This window comes from Eupeodes corollae, chromosome 2 (assembly GCF_945859685.1).
Source record: "Eupeodes corollae chromosome 2, idEupCoro1.1, whole genome shotgun sequence".
NCBI lineage: Eukaryota > Metazoa > Arthropoda > Insecta > Diptera > Syrphidae > Eupeodes > Eupeodes corollae.
This window is the reverse complement of record NC_079148.1, coordinates 123,785,311-123,798,726: the sequence shown is the minus strand read 5'-3', so window position 1 is coordinate 123,798,726 and position 13,416 is coordinate 123,785,311. Positions and strand designations below refer to the sequence as shown.

Genomic DNA, 13,416 nt, shown 5'->3' with positions numbered 1-13,416 from the left:
AAGTGAGTCGTGAGTCATGAGTCAACGTGTATTTGGGGACAAACGATTTTTTTCACTAAGAACCGACTGTCAAATCATTCCAAAACTATGTTCGAAAATTAATTTATTATTTCCATTTCGGCAAAATTTGTTCCCAAGGAAAAAGTTTTACGTGGGCAGTTCCCGATACTAGGAACTTGTACCCGGGAAGGGAAAAATATTTACCAAGGAATTCCCCATAAGGCTGCATATCGCCCTTTTTTGCCAACAAGTCTTTGTTTTCGAGAAAATGTCGAAGTTACATTCATAGTTGGGAGATTTATGGCTGCTAGTCCTGCTTAACTTTTGTGAGTGACAGATAGGTGGAGTTGAAGCTCCATCAAGTTTGAAGTACTTTTGGGGTTTCGCGTTGAATAATCGGACTGAATTCTAATCGAGAAAAATAAAATCCTTAGGAAACTTCCTTAGGAACAGAACGAAAGAAAAACAATATTTACCAAATTTCAAGCCAAAACAACGAATAGATTTTAATAAAAATCACTTAATTCGTGCACACGGATGTTTCCTGTTGTTATGAACCGCACAGGCAACGTTCAATAAATTTCGCTGTCGACAACACTTAGTCATGTTAAGATTTTCTAGAATTGTCTAGATCGGTCCTAACACACATTTAAACAAAAATAAAACACTTAAATTTTATGTAAATTAATTTATTTTTTTAATTTAGTTTTTACTATTTTTTTTCTCGTTTATTTCTTGTAACTCCTTTCAGATTTCTTTTGGTAACAAGTGTTTTTTTTTCCTTTCAATTCAATGTGATAAAATAAAAAATAAAAATAAAGAAACAACAACAATGTCACCCCGCAAAGTAAATAATTTTTGTTTTTTCTGCAAGGCACCACACAATATTATTTTACAAAAACAAGCTCTAAGCGTTATAATCCTCTCGCAGGACGGGAACAAAAACAATGGTTGTCCATTTTACGCTGTAACTGATTTTGGTGGCGTTTCGCCAGTTGGTGGTGGAGTTGTAGAATCTTTTTCTTTGTTCCAGTCCTTGAGACCCTCAGGCAAGCTTGTATCCTCTTCGAATGAACCAGTTCCCTCGACGAATTCTTCGTAGGTTGATTTTTCTTTGAATGGTCTGGGTCCGAGTAATTCGATCATGTCATCACGACTGAGTACTTCGTTCTTGAGTAGGCGTTCGGCTACCTTGGCCACGTTTGCCTTGTGCTTTGTTAGTAATTCGGTGGTGCGGACGTGGGCACTCTTGATGAGAGCTCGCACTTCGGTGTCAATGAGCTGTGCTGTTTCCTCGGAATAAGGCTTCGTAAAGACTGGATCTCCAGGCTGACTGCTATCGAAACAAACGTTGCCCACTTTTTCGTTCATACCGTATCGAACTGTTTGGGCGTATGCACTGTCGGTGACTTTTTTGAGATCGTCTTGGGCACCTGTGGTGATTCGCTGGAAGAATAACTCCTCAGCCACACGTCCTCCCAGGGTCATGCACATTCGATCGAACAGCTGTTCCTTTGACAGCAAATACTGGTCCTTAGGAAGGTATTGCGCATATCCCAGACCCTTACCTCGAGGGATGATGGAAACTTTGAGAAGAGGGTCAGCGTGTTCGAGGAACCATCCGGCCACAGCGTGTCCCGCCTCATGGTGGGCTACTGTCTTCTTCTCCTCTGGCGCCAGAACATTTGTTTTCTTCTCCATGCCAGCAATTACACGCTCAATGGCCTGTTCAAAGTGCTTCTGGATAATCGAGTCGTTTGAGTCTCGAGCGGCAATTAGAGCTGCTTCATTGCACACGTTGGCAATATCGGCTCCAGTGAAACCTGGTGTCAGGGCTGCCATTTTTCTGGCCAAATCGTTTTTGTCTAAATTACTCTTAAGCGGACCTAAATGTACTTTAAAGATACTGGCTCTGCCCTTGATGTCTGGAGCAGGAACGAAAATTTGTCTATCAAATCGTCCTGGACGCAGCAGAGCCTTATCGAGGATATCGACACGATTGGTAGCCGCTAGGACAACAACATTCGTTGTGGTATTAAAACCATCCATTTCCACCAACAACTGATTCAATGTGTTTTCCTGCTCGGAATGTCCTCCGAAACTCTTGCCACCACGTTTTCGTCCAACAGCATCGATTTCGTCGATGAAAAGAATGCATGGAGCTTGTTTTCGAGCCATGGCGAACATATCGCGCACACGCGATGGACCAACACCGACAAACATTTCCAAAAACTCCGAACCAGAAACTGTGATGAATGGGACATTTGCTTCGCCGGCAGTCGCCTTCGCCAGCAGAGTTTTACCTGTTCCGGGTGGTCCAGTTAACATGGCGCCTTTTGGGATTTTTGCTCCCAAGTCGATGTATTGTTGTGGGTTCTTTAGGAAATTTACAAATTCCATAATTTCGATTTTGGCCTCTTCACAGCCAGCAACGTCTCTGGAAAAGGAAAAACAGATGTTTAAAAAAATGGCCTTTTAAAAAGAAAGGCAGAAAAGTCCGACTCACTTGAATCGAACTCCAATTTCATTGGAGTTAATTAATTTTGCTGTCGACTGCATTACTCCTCCAAAGAGTCCGCCTCCCTTACGACCACCTCGTCCGCCCATCATCTCTGCTGATCGCCTCATCATAAAGACCAAGAATCCGATGATTAACAAAGTTGGCAGTAGTCCAGTTAAACTGGAAGCCTCTACCTCAGTCCTATATATCACAGGAACGAAATTTACTGGCTCTACACCTTGCTCAACTTGGGCATTTTCGAGATTCCTCTCGAATGAATCAACACTTCCGATGTTGAACCAAAGGATTCCATTGGAATCGTGAGAGCTTCCTGGCATCAGTCGCACTCGAACCCATTTCTTGTTCACAACTTCGAGTTTCTCAACGATTCCTCGATTCAGGTAACTAAAATGATGAAAAAAAAGAAAGGTTAAATTGAAAATATGTATTTTTATCAAAAAGTAATAAAACCTGTTGACAAATTCCTTCCAAGCGACTTCCTTATAGCCCATTTCCATGAATGCGATCAGCGAGATAAAAGCCACAGCGCCTATCGCTCCGCCAAAAATCCACTTTTCCTTATCGCCTCCTTCGCCACCAATCGGCCTCCCCGAGCCACCACTGCCTCCTTTGTTGCCTCCAGAACTCTTTGTATTCGAGAACATTCCAAAGTTCCAGTCATTGCTGGGAGTTTTATCTATATTACTGCTCTGTGATCGTTTGGGAGGCGCATCGCCAGTTTTCTTTGCCGCTTCGGCCTCTTTGCCGGCTGCAGCTGAAGCGCCGCCAGGTTTGAAGTACTTTTCGAAGCCCTTAGGAGGCTTCTCACTGAATAATCGGACTGCCGATAGAATTCTTTGGAAAAGTGGATTCTCTGCAAGAGAACTAGAGGCTCTAGAAAACTTCCTTAGCTGCAAAACCAACGAAAAACAATATTTACAAAATTTCAAAATAGTTGTTGCATCATCGCTGACGGCAAAGTCGAAAGCTAAAGCGACTGATCTCGATCAAAATCACTTACCTCGTGTGCACTGATGTTGCCTGTTTGGTAGGAACTACGCAGGCAGCGTTCAATTACTTTCGCTGACTGCAACATTCGATGAGCCATGATGTTATGAAATTCCCTAGATTACTTAAAATTTTAATAAATATTCCTTTTTAATACAAAAAAAAAGCCAATGGAGTAATTTTTCTTATTCTTTCTAGCTTCACTTCCGACACTGATGGTTTGAATCGAGTTTTATTTATTGATTTGAATGTAAAACTTGCATTTCAGCTTAATGCGTTTGATTGCGACTTATTTTTGGAATAATTTATGTTGATTCAATGCTATAATTAGGGCGAGACACTTTGTATTTTGGTGTTTTATTTTGAATGAAAAAATATTTGCACTAGTTGTGAAATGAAATTTTTCTCCTTTGCTCGAATGACAGCGGTTCTTTGTGAAATGTCAAAATCAACGGTGTGACAGTTTTGATTTGTTTTCTTTCTGATGTTGGCGAAAGTGGTTGACGAGAATCGTTTGAAAGCGTTCAACGGTCAGGAGTAAATGGTGATGTTCAGCACTAGCACTTATTTATTAATAAACAACTTGAATTGATGTCTGCAGGGAAGAAAAAAAAAATAACATCTGTCATTTTTGATTAATAAAATTGGGGCGACTTTCCATTACCGCAGAACGAATTTCCTTCTGTTTTTTTTTACAGTTAGGTTGGGGTATCAATAGAACATGTTTTAAATATTAACGCGAGAAAACACCTTTAAGTAATAGAAAACAATATTTTGTTCGCTTCGAGAAGAAAGTTCTTCGTGTGATCTACGGTAACGTATGCATCGAATGGAGGAGGCGATAGAACGACGAACTATACGGGCTGTACAGCGACGTAGACTTAGCCAGAAGGGTAAAAGTCCAACGACTAAGATGGCTGGGTCACGTAGAGCGCATGTACACCAATGCTCCGGCCTAGATGGAGAAGTTTGTTGGGTGAGGCCCTAGTTGACACAAGACTGTAGCGCCACCTTAAATAAGTAAGTAAAATAAGTGATCTTATTTTGATAATCTTGGTTTTTAAGAAATTTTCGTTTCGAAAGTTGTTATCTTTTGATATTTGATGAGTAAAAATGAGGCCATTACTTTAAATTTAAGTATACAAGCTTAAATAGCGCTACGTACCACTCATACGATCACAAAATGTAAGTGAAAGTTTCCTGATCACATTATTTCTTGACTTCAAAGTCAAATTTCCACGATCGATTCAAAATCTTATGTTTTGAAGTTTTCGCGCATATAGGTACAACTGCAAATATAGTGTTGAAAGTATGTTTATGGAGGCTGTTTATTTATCTTTACAATGCAATAAATATCCACTTCTTTTAAAAACTATACTCATTATTTTGATATTAAAATGTTATTTTTTACTGAAAAAATCTATATTTTTAAACGATCGTTTAAAGCTATTGGTGAGATCTTGTTTTCTGTTTAACATTTCTATAAAAGAGTATAACGTGTATTATAAATAAAATTATACAATTTTCTACTAGTTATGATCATAATCGTTATTTTGAAAAATAAAAATATAAACCATTTAGACATCTTCATAAGCATTTTCAAACTTAAATTTACTTTTTTTGCGGCCATAGGGCCCAAGAAATTAAAGTATGCACATGGTTTAAGATTTTCAGCACACCCTGTAGCGACAGCTGATTCAATGACGTTTCGCCATATTTGTTTATTTATATAGATTTGCCAAAAGACCTCCAATAACAAGTTTTTTAATCTTCTTTAAAATAAAACAATGCAATTTAATTGTTTAAAACAATAATGCCAATTGAAGGAGAATTACATCAAAAAGGAATTGCCGATCTACTGCTTCAGGAATCGAATTCTTTAATTCTTTTGCAACTAGCGAAGAGTTTAATAAAAAATGTCATCGATGTTACTTCCAACGAAGGTAAATCTCCAAATATATATAATTTAAGCTTTTTTTCTTATTGTTTGTTGGTTTCCAGAGGCTCTTAAGATCATCTTTACACATATGTCCAATACCCAGGCATTGTTAAGCAAACGCGCAATTACTAAAGAAGTGCTCTTCAAATATGTTCATAGCAACCAGATACCTGTTACAATAGACTTCACAAAACCCATTCTAATCAACAAAATCATTGAATACTGGGATCGGGGAGGACCTTCGATACGAAACAGTAGTCAGAATAATTCCGTCGCTGAAAACAAACCTTCAACGAATGAACTAATTTCCCAGCCAAACACTACCCAACTCGAGGAAACCCAGCTACCGATAAATCTCTTGGCGCGAAAGTTTGCCGAGTGGTTCTTCCAGAACTACAATGCAAACAACTTGAAAGTCGAGGATTTTTGGAGGGATTCCCGGCTCCTTCTGCGGATAGCAGCCAACGATTGCGTGAACGACCAACAATGTGACAGTGCGGACCAAGTCATAGAAACTCTATTTGGATGCAAGCATCAATTTAATTTCTTTTTCAATCCGAATCTCTCACACGATGGTGTTCAAGGACGAATGGATGTACATGGCCTCGTTATTGTTCTAGTCTGTGGAACGCTGCACACTCAGGATAATTGTGTTGGAGTTTTCGAGACATCATTTGGACTGATGCGGGATCCGTTTGCTTTAAACAATTGGAAAATAAAAACTATACAAAGTCTGCTTCGATCTCAGGGAGCTCCAAAGGAACCTATATTAAGCGAAAGCGATACGTTGAAGGCATCACTTGCATTACCCGCACCACAAGGAGATATATCCTAATAGAATGTATGGATAATTGAGACTTAATCTATGAAATTTGTAACAAAAACTTTTCAGTTGTTGTATTTTTTTTTATTTTGTTGTTAATAAAGTTAGTAGTTTATTAAGTTAATGTAAAACATGACTAATCATTGGTTATTTCATTTCCGTAAAACTATGTACTCTCTTTGTGGCATTTGTTAGACTAAGCTAAGCTATTGCATTTAGAGAAAACTAGTTTTTAAAAAGTTCCATAATTGGATATAGATACATCCAAAACCAACGCTAATTAGTTACAAATTGGAATGAATTATTGTTATTAAACCAAAACTAAAGATGTAGCGGTCTTTTTCGTAAGATGGATCAATGAAAAAAAAAGAAGATATTTTGTTCCTAGAAACAGCAATTTCTTTGTGTCAACACTTAAAGTAGTTCTGCATAGATTTTTGATATTTCCTCGTTTCGTTTTTAGGTAATACTTAATTAAGTATACTTAACAAAATGTTGTCTAAAAATGTTTCGCAATCATATTTGGATTAAATACTTAATCGAAAGAACTTTGTAAGTTAAATAAAATAAATAAATTTTAAGAAACAAACTTGTTTCTTATATTTTTTGATTCAATGTTAGTCAAAACTGTAAGGACTTTTGCCAAGTGTTTCGTCAAGAAATATCGGTCTACCGTTTTGTATTAAAAAATGTTGCAGGATAAATGTTTTGCGAGGTTTTGTTTGGACTAGGTCCAAATTTGTCTCACATTTGAGTCGAATTTTAACAGTGTTCGTCAGATCTGTTATACACTCCAAGGTCCATCATTTTGCGTGGTTTAGTAGTGTACGCGAATGACTAGGCTTTTTTGTCGATGGCTCCTAGACTATACTAAAACAATATACCTATTTATTTTAAAGAATGGTTTGTTAAGGCAAATAGGCAGAAATACCATCCTGACAGTTCCATTACAGCAGCATACTTAGAAAAAATCTTATTTTGTGTTTAAAAAAATAGTGTTATTTTTTTTTGAAAGACCGACCATTTCGTCATTTAACCCTAAAAAGTTATAACGCCGATCCGATCTATTAGTACCAACATATCGATTGCTTTTTTTTTTAGACTCCTATTTAATATGACAAATTAAACAAACATATTGGTCGCATTAACTAAAAATGTGTACGAAAATAAATATTTATTTATGAATGAATAAGTACAGTGGCGAGCAAAACTGGTCGAATGTTTGTCAAACCTAAGATCATATTGCTTTTAAACTTGTAAAAATTACTCAATTTGCTTCCGGTTTTTAATTATTAATTCTTTATTTATTACTCTCATCATTGAATAACATAAAAGGAAATAAAACAGACATAAAAACAGAAATTTCTTAGAAAAAAACAAACAGTGCGTCCAGTTTTGCACGTAAGACTCAACATACAAAAAACAACGATTTAAAACAAAACTTTGGAACTTGGACCAGATACCCTTTCTTTTTAAAACACTTCACTCTTCTTGGCATACTTTCCACAAATTTTTTTATTATTGTGTTTAGTATATTGGTCCAAATTATTCGGAGGCGAATCGTGCTGACACAAAGTTCTTTTAACAATTGCCCACAAATTCTCAATTGGATTGAGATCTGGGCTTTATGTAGGCCATTTTAGTGTTTTAAATAGTTGGTTTTCAAGCCACTCTTTCACTATTTTTAAGGTATGCTTGGGGTCTTCTATCTTGTTGGTATAAAATTTCCTAAATTGGATATGCACACTGGTCAACAATTTCAGGCAAATATGTTTGCAAAATATTTAGGTAGTCTTCCTTCTTCATTACTGCTTCTATTTTATGGATAAGACCGACGTGCCATCAAGTGAAACAAGTCCACGCCATTGTATTACCGCCATGTTTCATAGTGTCAATAATAAGACTTACCATCCGAAAAAACTAGTACCCGTGGCATGATGGTTAGTGCGTTGGACTGTCATGCCAGAGGTCTTGGGTTCGATCCCTGCCTATGCCATCTAAAGCCTTTTCACGGGTATTGCCTCTTGCGAGGAATTGACAAATTCTCCAAGAGTAACTCTTGTCATGAAAAAGTGCTCTCTCAAATTAGCCGTTCGGAATCGGCATATAAACTGTAGGTCCCCTCCATTCCTGACAACATTACTCGCACACAGGAATGGTTGAGAGTTGTAAGTCACTAGGCCCTGGTTCTTCATGGACTGTTGCGCCACCCAATTTATTTATTTATTTTTATTTATCCGAAAAAACTATTGATCTTCATTTCATCAGACAATATAATACGTTCCCAGTCTTCAACATACCAGTTTTAGTGTTCTTTACAAAACTGTAATAGAGCTAATTCTTAGAAAGCGCAGATTTTTTCTGCATTACAGACGCGATTAACCCTTTTTTTCAATGTTCTTTTGTCTGTCCATTCGCTTGTTCATTTTTTTATGACAGTGAAGCTTCTTTAGGTGTTAGCTTGGAGCTTTTAGGAAGCATCCGTTCCATTCCACGAGCGTCACTATCCCTCAGAATTATTGGTCGCCCTCTAAAATCACCCGGAGACTCCAAATTATTTCTTTTTCGTACTGCTATAACTGTTGATTTTCCAACGCCAGTCTTTTCAGCTTTTTTTTCGAGTACTTTCCTTTTTTTCAGTAGTACCACAATTCGGTTTTTCAAATCTTTAGTGATTTTCTTTATTTTGCACTAATTGAACAACAGTTTTACAATTTTTGGGTGTAACAATGTTAACTCTTCTCCGTATTAATTTATAATGATGAAATAATGAGAGAAACGCAATTAGCTCTTGGCAACTTTCATAAAGATAACGATTTTTTCTGAGTATTGCGTGAAAAACTCGACGCATTTTTTGTTTTTTCTATGTGTATGTTTGTTTTATAACATTTTATGTTATTCAATGATGAGAGTAATAAATAAATAATTAATAATTGAAAACTAGAAGCAAATTGAGTAACTATTACAAGCTTAACAACAATATGAACTTAGGTTTTACAAACATCCGACCAGTTTTGCTCGCCACTGTATGTGAAAAAAGCAAATGAGGGGATTTTGGGGGACTTTGAACGCACTTACAGAGTTTAAGCTGTGTGTTTGTTCTAACCATTAAATATCGTTAATCATTTATTTAGACACTCTATCTTTTCAAGTGTTAAATCGTAATATTTTAAAAAGCGAGGAACACATTTAATTTAGCGTCACATTACTTAGACTCTTAATTATAGAGTTCTTTATTAATGAACAAACAAAAATGTATTTATGTACAATTAACCTTTCAACGCATATTAGTTTCTAGGTGCCGGGTAATAATTAAAAAAATATTGTATATAAATAATATAGGGATATTTCTATATTTGTTAGGATTTTCTAAATACAAATAATTTAACGCAAAGCATTTCAAATTGAATGCAGATCTGCAAACAAAAAACTAAGTTGTTATAAAATGATCGTAATTCGTTTAATTATAAATGCGTTTTAAGATTTTATTATTAAACCGCAAAGAAAAATAAATAGTATTAAACTTGAATTTTTTAAAAATGTCTCTGCGGCTGGTATTTTCTTTTGTTGTTCAACAAAATGGTTCAGTTGTGTAAATAAATGTTTCTTCAATAAATCAAATATATCATATACAGTGATGGAAAAATAATCATTCTTATTACACAATAAAAGGTATTTGTGAAGAGTAGGATTATAAAAACTATTCAAATAGATTCTTAATAATTATATTATATAATAATAGGGAATAATGATAAAAAGTATATAAGTGATTATTGTGTTGTTTCATTCCGGAAAAAATAATAGAAATAAAAATTAGAATGGTCTTCTTGTAGCGAGAAAGTAACTTAACGGTAAAAGTATTTTAAAGTCTTTGAGTATTTTGTAGTGGCACCCTCAGTATTAATAACTGCTCCACCGTTTGCCCAATTAGTTTCACTTTATTTATTTATAAAGCTTACACAGATAACAGATATCTAACATTCTGATTTTTTCACAAAAAGATTGGCTGTTTAACGTGTTTTCAAGATTTTAAAAAACAGTTTCAATATTCGAAGCTACATGAAGTCATTTAAAGGCATATTAAGTAAAATTCTCTTGCAAATGTGAAACATGGTCGTACCTTCTTAACCCAAAGATGTATCGAATGATACTATGTTAAAGGCTATGCTTAGTTTATTTTTGCTGATGGAATCGCAGTTGTAAAAAATTTCGTATCCATGAGTGAGAACAGGTATAACTAGGGTCCTTGCTAGCATTAGTCTGGTTTTAAATGGAGTGATGTTTTGGGCGGTCCACAGCTTTCTAAGCGTTCCATAGGTTTAACCTATCAATTGGTTGATGTGATCATTCCAGGTCAATGTTCTATTGAAGATTACACCTCGATTTTAACTAGAATTTACGAATTCTAATGAGTTCTCGCTTAAAATTATGGAAGGAAAGTATGTTAGATCTAATTCTAACCCATTGCAAGACGCCCAGTAAGATATCTTTTCTAGTTCTTAATTCAGGGTGAAAACGCAGTCTTCAATTAAACTCAAAGGACAGCATTTGTAAATTTGAATGTCATCGGCTTACAAATGTTTTGATACCACATTTATAATGAAACCGATTTCATTCACATAAAATGAAAATATTTAGAAGGGGGGATAAAATTGATCCTTGGGGAACTCCTTGTTGAATCGGAAGATAGTCGAAGAGATTTGCTTGCTTTCTTTCATTCAAAAAGGAAGAAAACAGTTTTAAAGCTTTTGAAGATATGTTGAATTTGTGACGCAGTTTATTCAGAAGTATCGAGTGATTCAAAATGTCGAATGCTTTTGAAAAGTCTAGTAGGACTAAAAAAGTTACTTTGTTAATATCAAGTTCAGTCCTTTTGTCTTCGATTATTTTAGTTAGTGTCGTAATACAGCTATGATGTAAACGAAAACCCGATTGAGCATCGACTTAAAGGTTGTTGCGGCTGATGAAGCTGCTTAATTGTTTTTGCATTATCCTTTCACATACTTTATATAGAAAATGAAGTATTGAAATCGGTCTAAATTCGTTACAAGCGAGTTTTCGGGGATAGGAATTATTTTTGCGTTTTTCAATTGATGCAGGAAAATGCCAAAGGTAAGGATTGTATTGGATTCAAATCATCAGCATCAGTGGCATTGGACTTTATACTTATATAACTTTCAAATATGTCAAAGCGTTCACACAATCGAAACTAAACAAAGTGTCTGTCTCTGTAGAATTCGGTGGTATCGTTTTGAGAGATACATGATCTCTTGGAGTTACTTAAGGTATAGAAGCAAATTTACTTTTTAGCTCATTTATATTCATTGCAGCTGGAAAATTATTTATAAGGTCTTTAATCCTTCTAGTAAACCATTGTAGATCTTTAATCTCTTGTGACAATCTATTGACGATATCGGTTGATTGGTCTTTTATCAGGGTGTCCATTTCAGATCGTGAGACTGAAAACGTAGGTGACATAGATTCGCTCTCTTTAGTGGAGGGCGGCGCGGCGTGGTATAAATGGCAACATATTGGGAGTGATGTTGGCAGAGGTTGTTGCATTGTTGGTTAGGTCTTTGATGGAGTTGATTTTAATTTGATTAGATTTTGCTTTACTATTGCGGGAGAGGATATTTTCGTTGTGGGATTAGATTTTTTTGTTTTCTCTATTTTTTGGAGGTTGCAGGGGTGAAAGTTTTAGAATTCTCTCTATCAGAGGCGCGAGTCTTAACACCAGACATTATTCAAAAGAGAGAGAATAAAACAAATACGAACTGATGGAGTTAATGTACAGAGAAAAAGGAGGCGCGTTTGCCAAGCTCACTTTGATTTCTGAACAAATTCGTCGGTTTCAATGCAGTAGATCGTGTTCCGCACACACTCTTGGACTTTTATATATAGTGATACAAAATATGCGTATAAATAAAGCTCTTTTGGCGGACAGTACTATTTAACACGTCTATTCTCTCATGAGAATTTTCTCCTTTTTTGTGCAATCGACTTCACAAATTCGGCACATGTCTCTACGGGTATGGAGTACCATTCACTTTGGATTTTCGACCACAACTAGTCTTTTTGGTTTTATCCTTCGCTTTAGGATGCCACATAAGTGCTCAATTGGGTTTAGGACGCGGGATTGAGATGTCGATTCTTCTTCTTGTATTGAGTTAAACTTTTTGTTTTTGGCCTTCTCATGCACATTTTTAAATCGGAAGTAAACAAATTGTTCTTCGTTTCATCCGACCACAAAACGTTATTCCAGTATGAACGGTGTAATTGTTTTTTTTTTTTTACAAATTGAAGTCTTTATATAATGTTTAGCTTGGTTAAAAAATGCCACTTTTCATGGACTTCTACTAGGAAGACTTGCTTCTATAAATTGATTTCTTATTTTGTATCGAAAACACTTGTTTCTATTATTTTTTCCAATACTGTATATGTAACTTATTTAATTGTATAATTTTATTATAATTTTTTTGTTGATATTTTCACTCTTCCTGGCCAAGGATGTGATGGCAAATAATTTTGTTTGGGGGCAGTGAATTCGAAAATGTATCAAATATACATATTTAGAGGTATAAAACTTTAGATAGGAGTAGCTGTCATACTAATGAAGTGTTTTTATTTCTTTTAGTATATTTTGGCATATCGCTCTGTAAAAACTTACAACAAAGAAACGTTTACAAAGCGTATAAATTTATTTCGAAAACATATAGACCACTTTGTTCGTCAAATCGTATTCAGCGATGAAGCTCATTATTGGATTAATGTGCGATATGTACTGTTATGTTTTTAAAGTCATTAAAATTAAGTTTTTATGTTATTCATTTTCTGTGGGAAGTTAACTAGTTTCTAGAAACTCAATAATATGGGCGTTTCTTAATAAGATTGTTTTTCGCAATAAGATCCCTTTAACACTTTGACTACGGCATGGTTTGACCTGAGCGCTTAATCTATGCTGAGATTTTTTTTGTCAAAAAGGTTCCTTTTACTCTACTTTAATTATATTAGTGCTTAATTTTACTAATATTTTGTTTTGTTTAACTATAAAAACGATTGTCGCGTAGTAGACGTCAGCATCATAGTATGTCGTTTTCGCGGATGCGGGGTGTGCGGAGGTATTGGAAGTGGTCAGTAATAAACATG

At 35.6% G+C, this 13,416-nt stretch overlaps 3 protein-coding genes across 3 annotated transcripts in view; 1 reads left to right on the top strand and 2 right to left on the bottom strand.

The window, feature by feature from the left end:
* Window positions 1–13,416, bottom strand: part of LOC129946277 (calcium-binding protein E63-1) — a 435,397-nt gene that overhangs the window by 200,006 nt on the left and 221,975 nt on the right. The gene's annotated exons all lie outside the window — the stretch shown is intronic.
* LOC129946270 (AFG3-like protein 2) lies at window positions 674–3,946 on the bottom strand. The gene is made up of 4 exons (XM_056056402.1): window positions 3,522–3,946; window positions 2,972–3,411; window positions 2,507–2,905; window positions 674–2,437 (listed from the first exon to the last, which is right to left on the bottom strand). The coding sequence occupies exons 1-4, from the start codon at window positions 3,606–3,608 to the stop codon at window positions 961–963; spliced, it is 2,403 nt and encodes an 800-aa protein (XP_055912377.1). The 5' UTR covers window positions 3,609–3,946; the 3' UTR covers window positions 674–960.
* On the top strand, window positions 5,234–6,406 carry LOC129946273 (uncharacterized protein C3orf38 homolog). Its single transcript, XM_056056405.1, has 2 exons — window positions 5,234–5,451; window positions 5,510–6,406. The coding sequence occupies exons 1-2, from the start codon at window positions 5,322–5,324 to the stop codon at window positions 6,280–6,282; spliced, it is 903 nt and encodes a 300-aa protein (XP_055912380.1). The 5' UTR covers window positions 5,234–5,321; the 3' UTR covers window positions 6,283–6,406.

What these genes read in the sequence shown, in the direction of transcription:
- LOC129946270 (XM_056056402.1), bottom strand. Translation starts at nt 3,608, where the DNA reads ATGGCTCATCGAATGTTGCAGTCAGCGAAAGTAATTGAACGCTGCCTG. An exon ending in GCAACATCAGTGCACACGAG is followed by an intron (nt 3,412 to 3,521) that starts GTAAGTGATTTT and finishes TTGGTTTTGCAG; the next exon opens with CTAAGGAAGTTTTCTAGAGC. An exon ending in GAAATTGGAGTTCGATTCAA is followed by an intron (nt 2,438 to 2,506) that starts GTGAGTCGGACT and finishes TTCCTTTTCCAG; the next exon opens with AGACGTTGCTGGCTGTGAAG.
- LOC129946273 (XM_056056405.1), top strand. Translation starts at nt 5,322, where the DNA reads ATGCCAATTGAAGGAGAATTACATCAAAAAGGAATTGCCGATCTACTG. An exon ending in CGATGTTACTTCCAACGAAG is followed by an intron (nt 5,452 to 5,509) that starts GTAAATCTCCAA and finishes GTTGGTTTCCAG; the next exon opens with AGGCTCTTAAGATCATCTTT.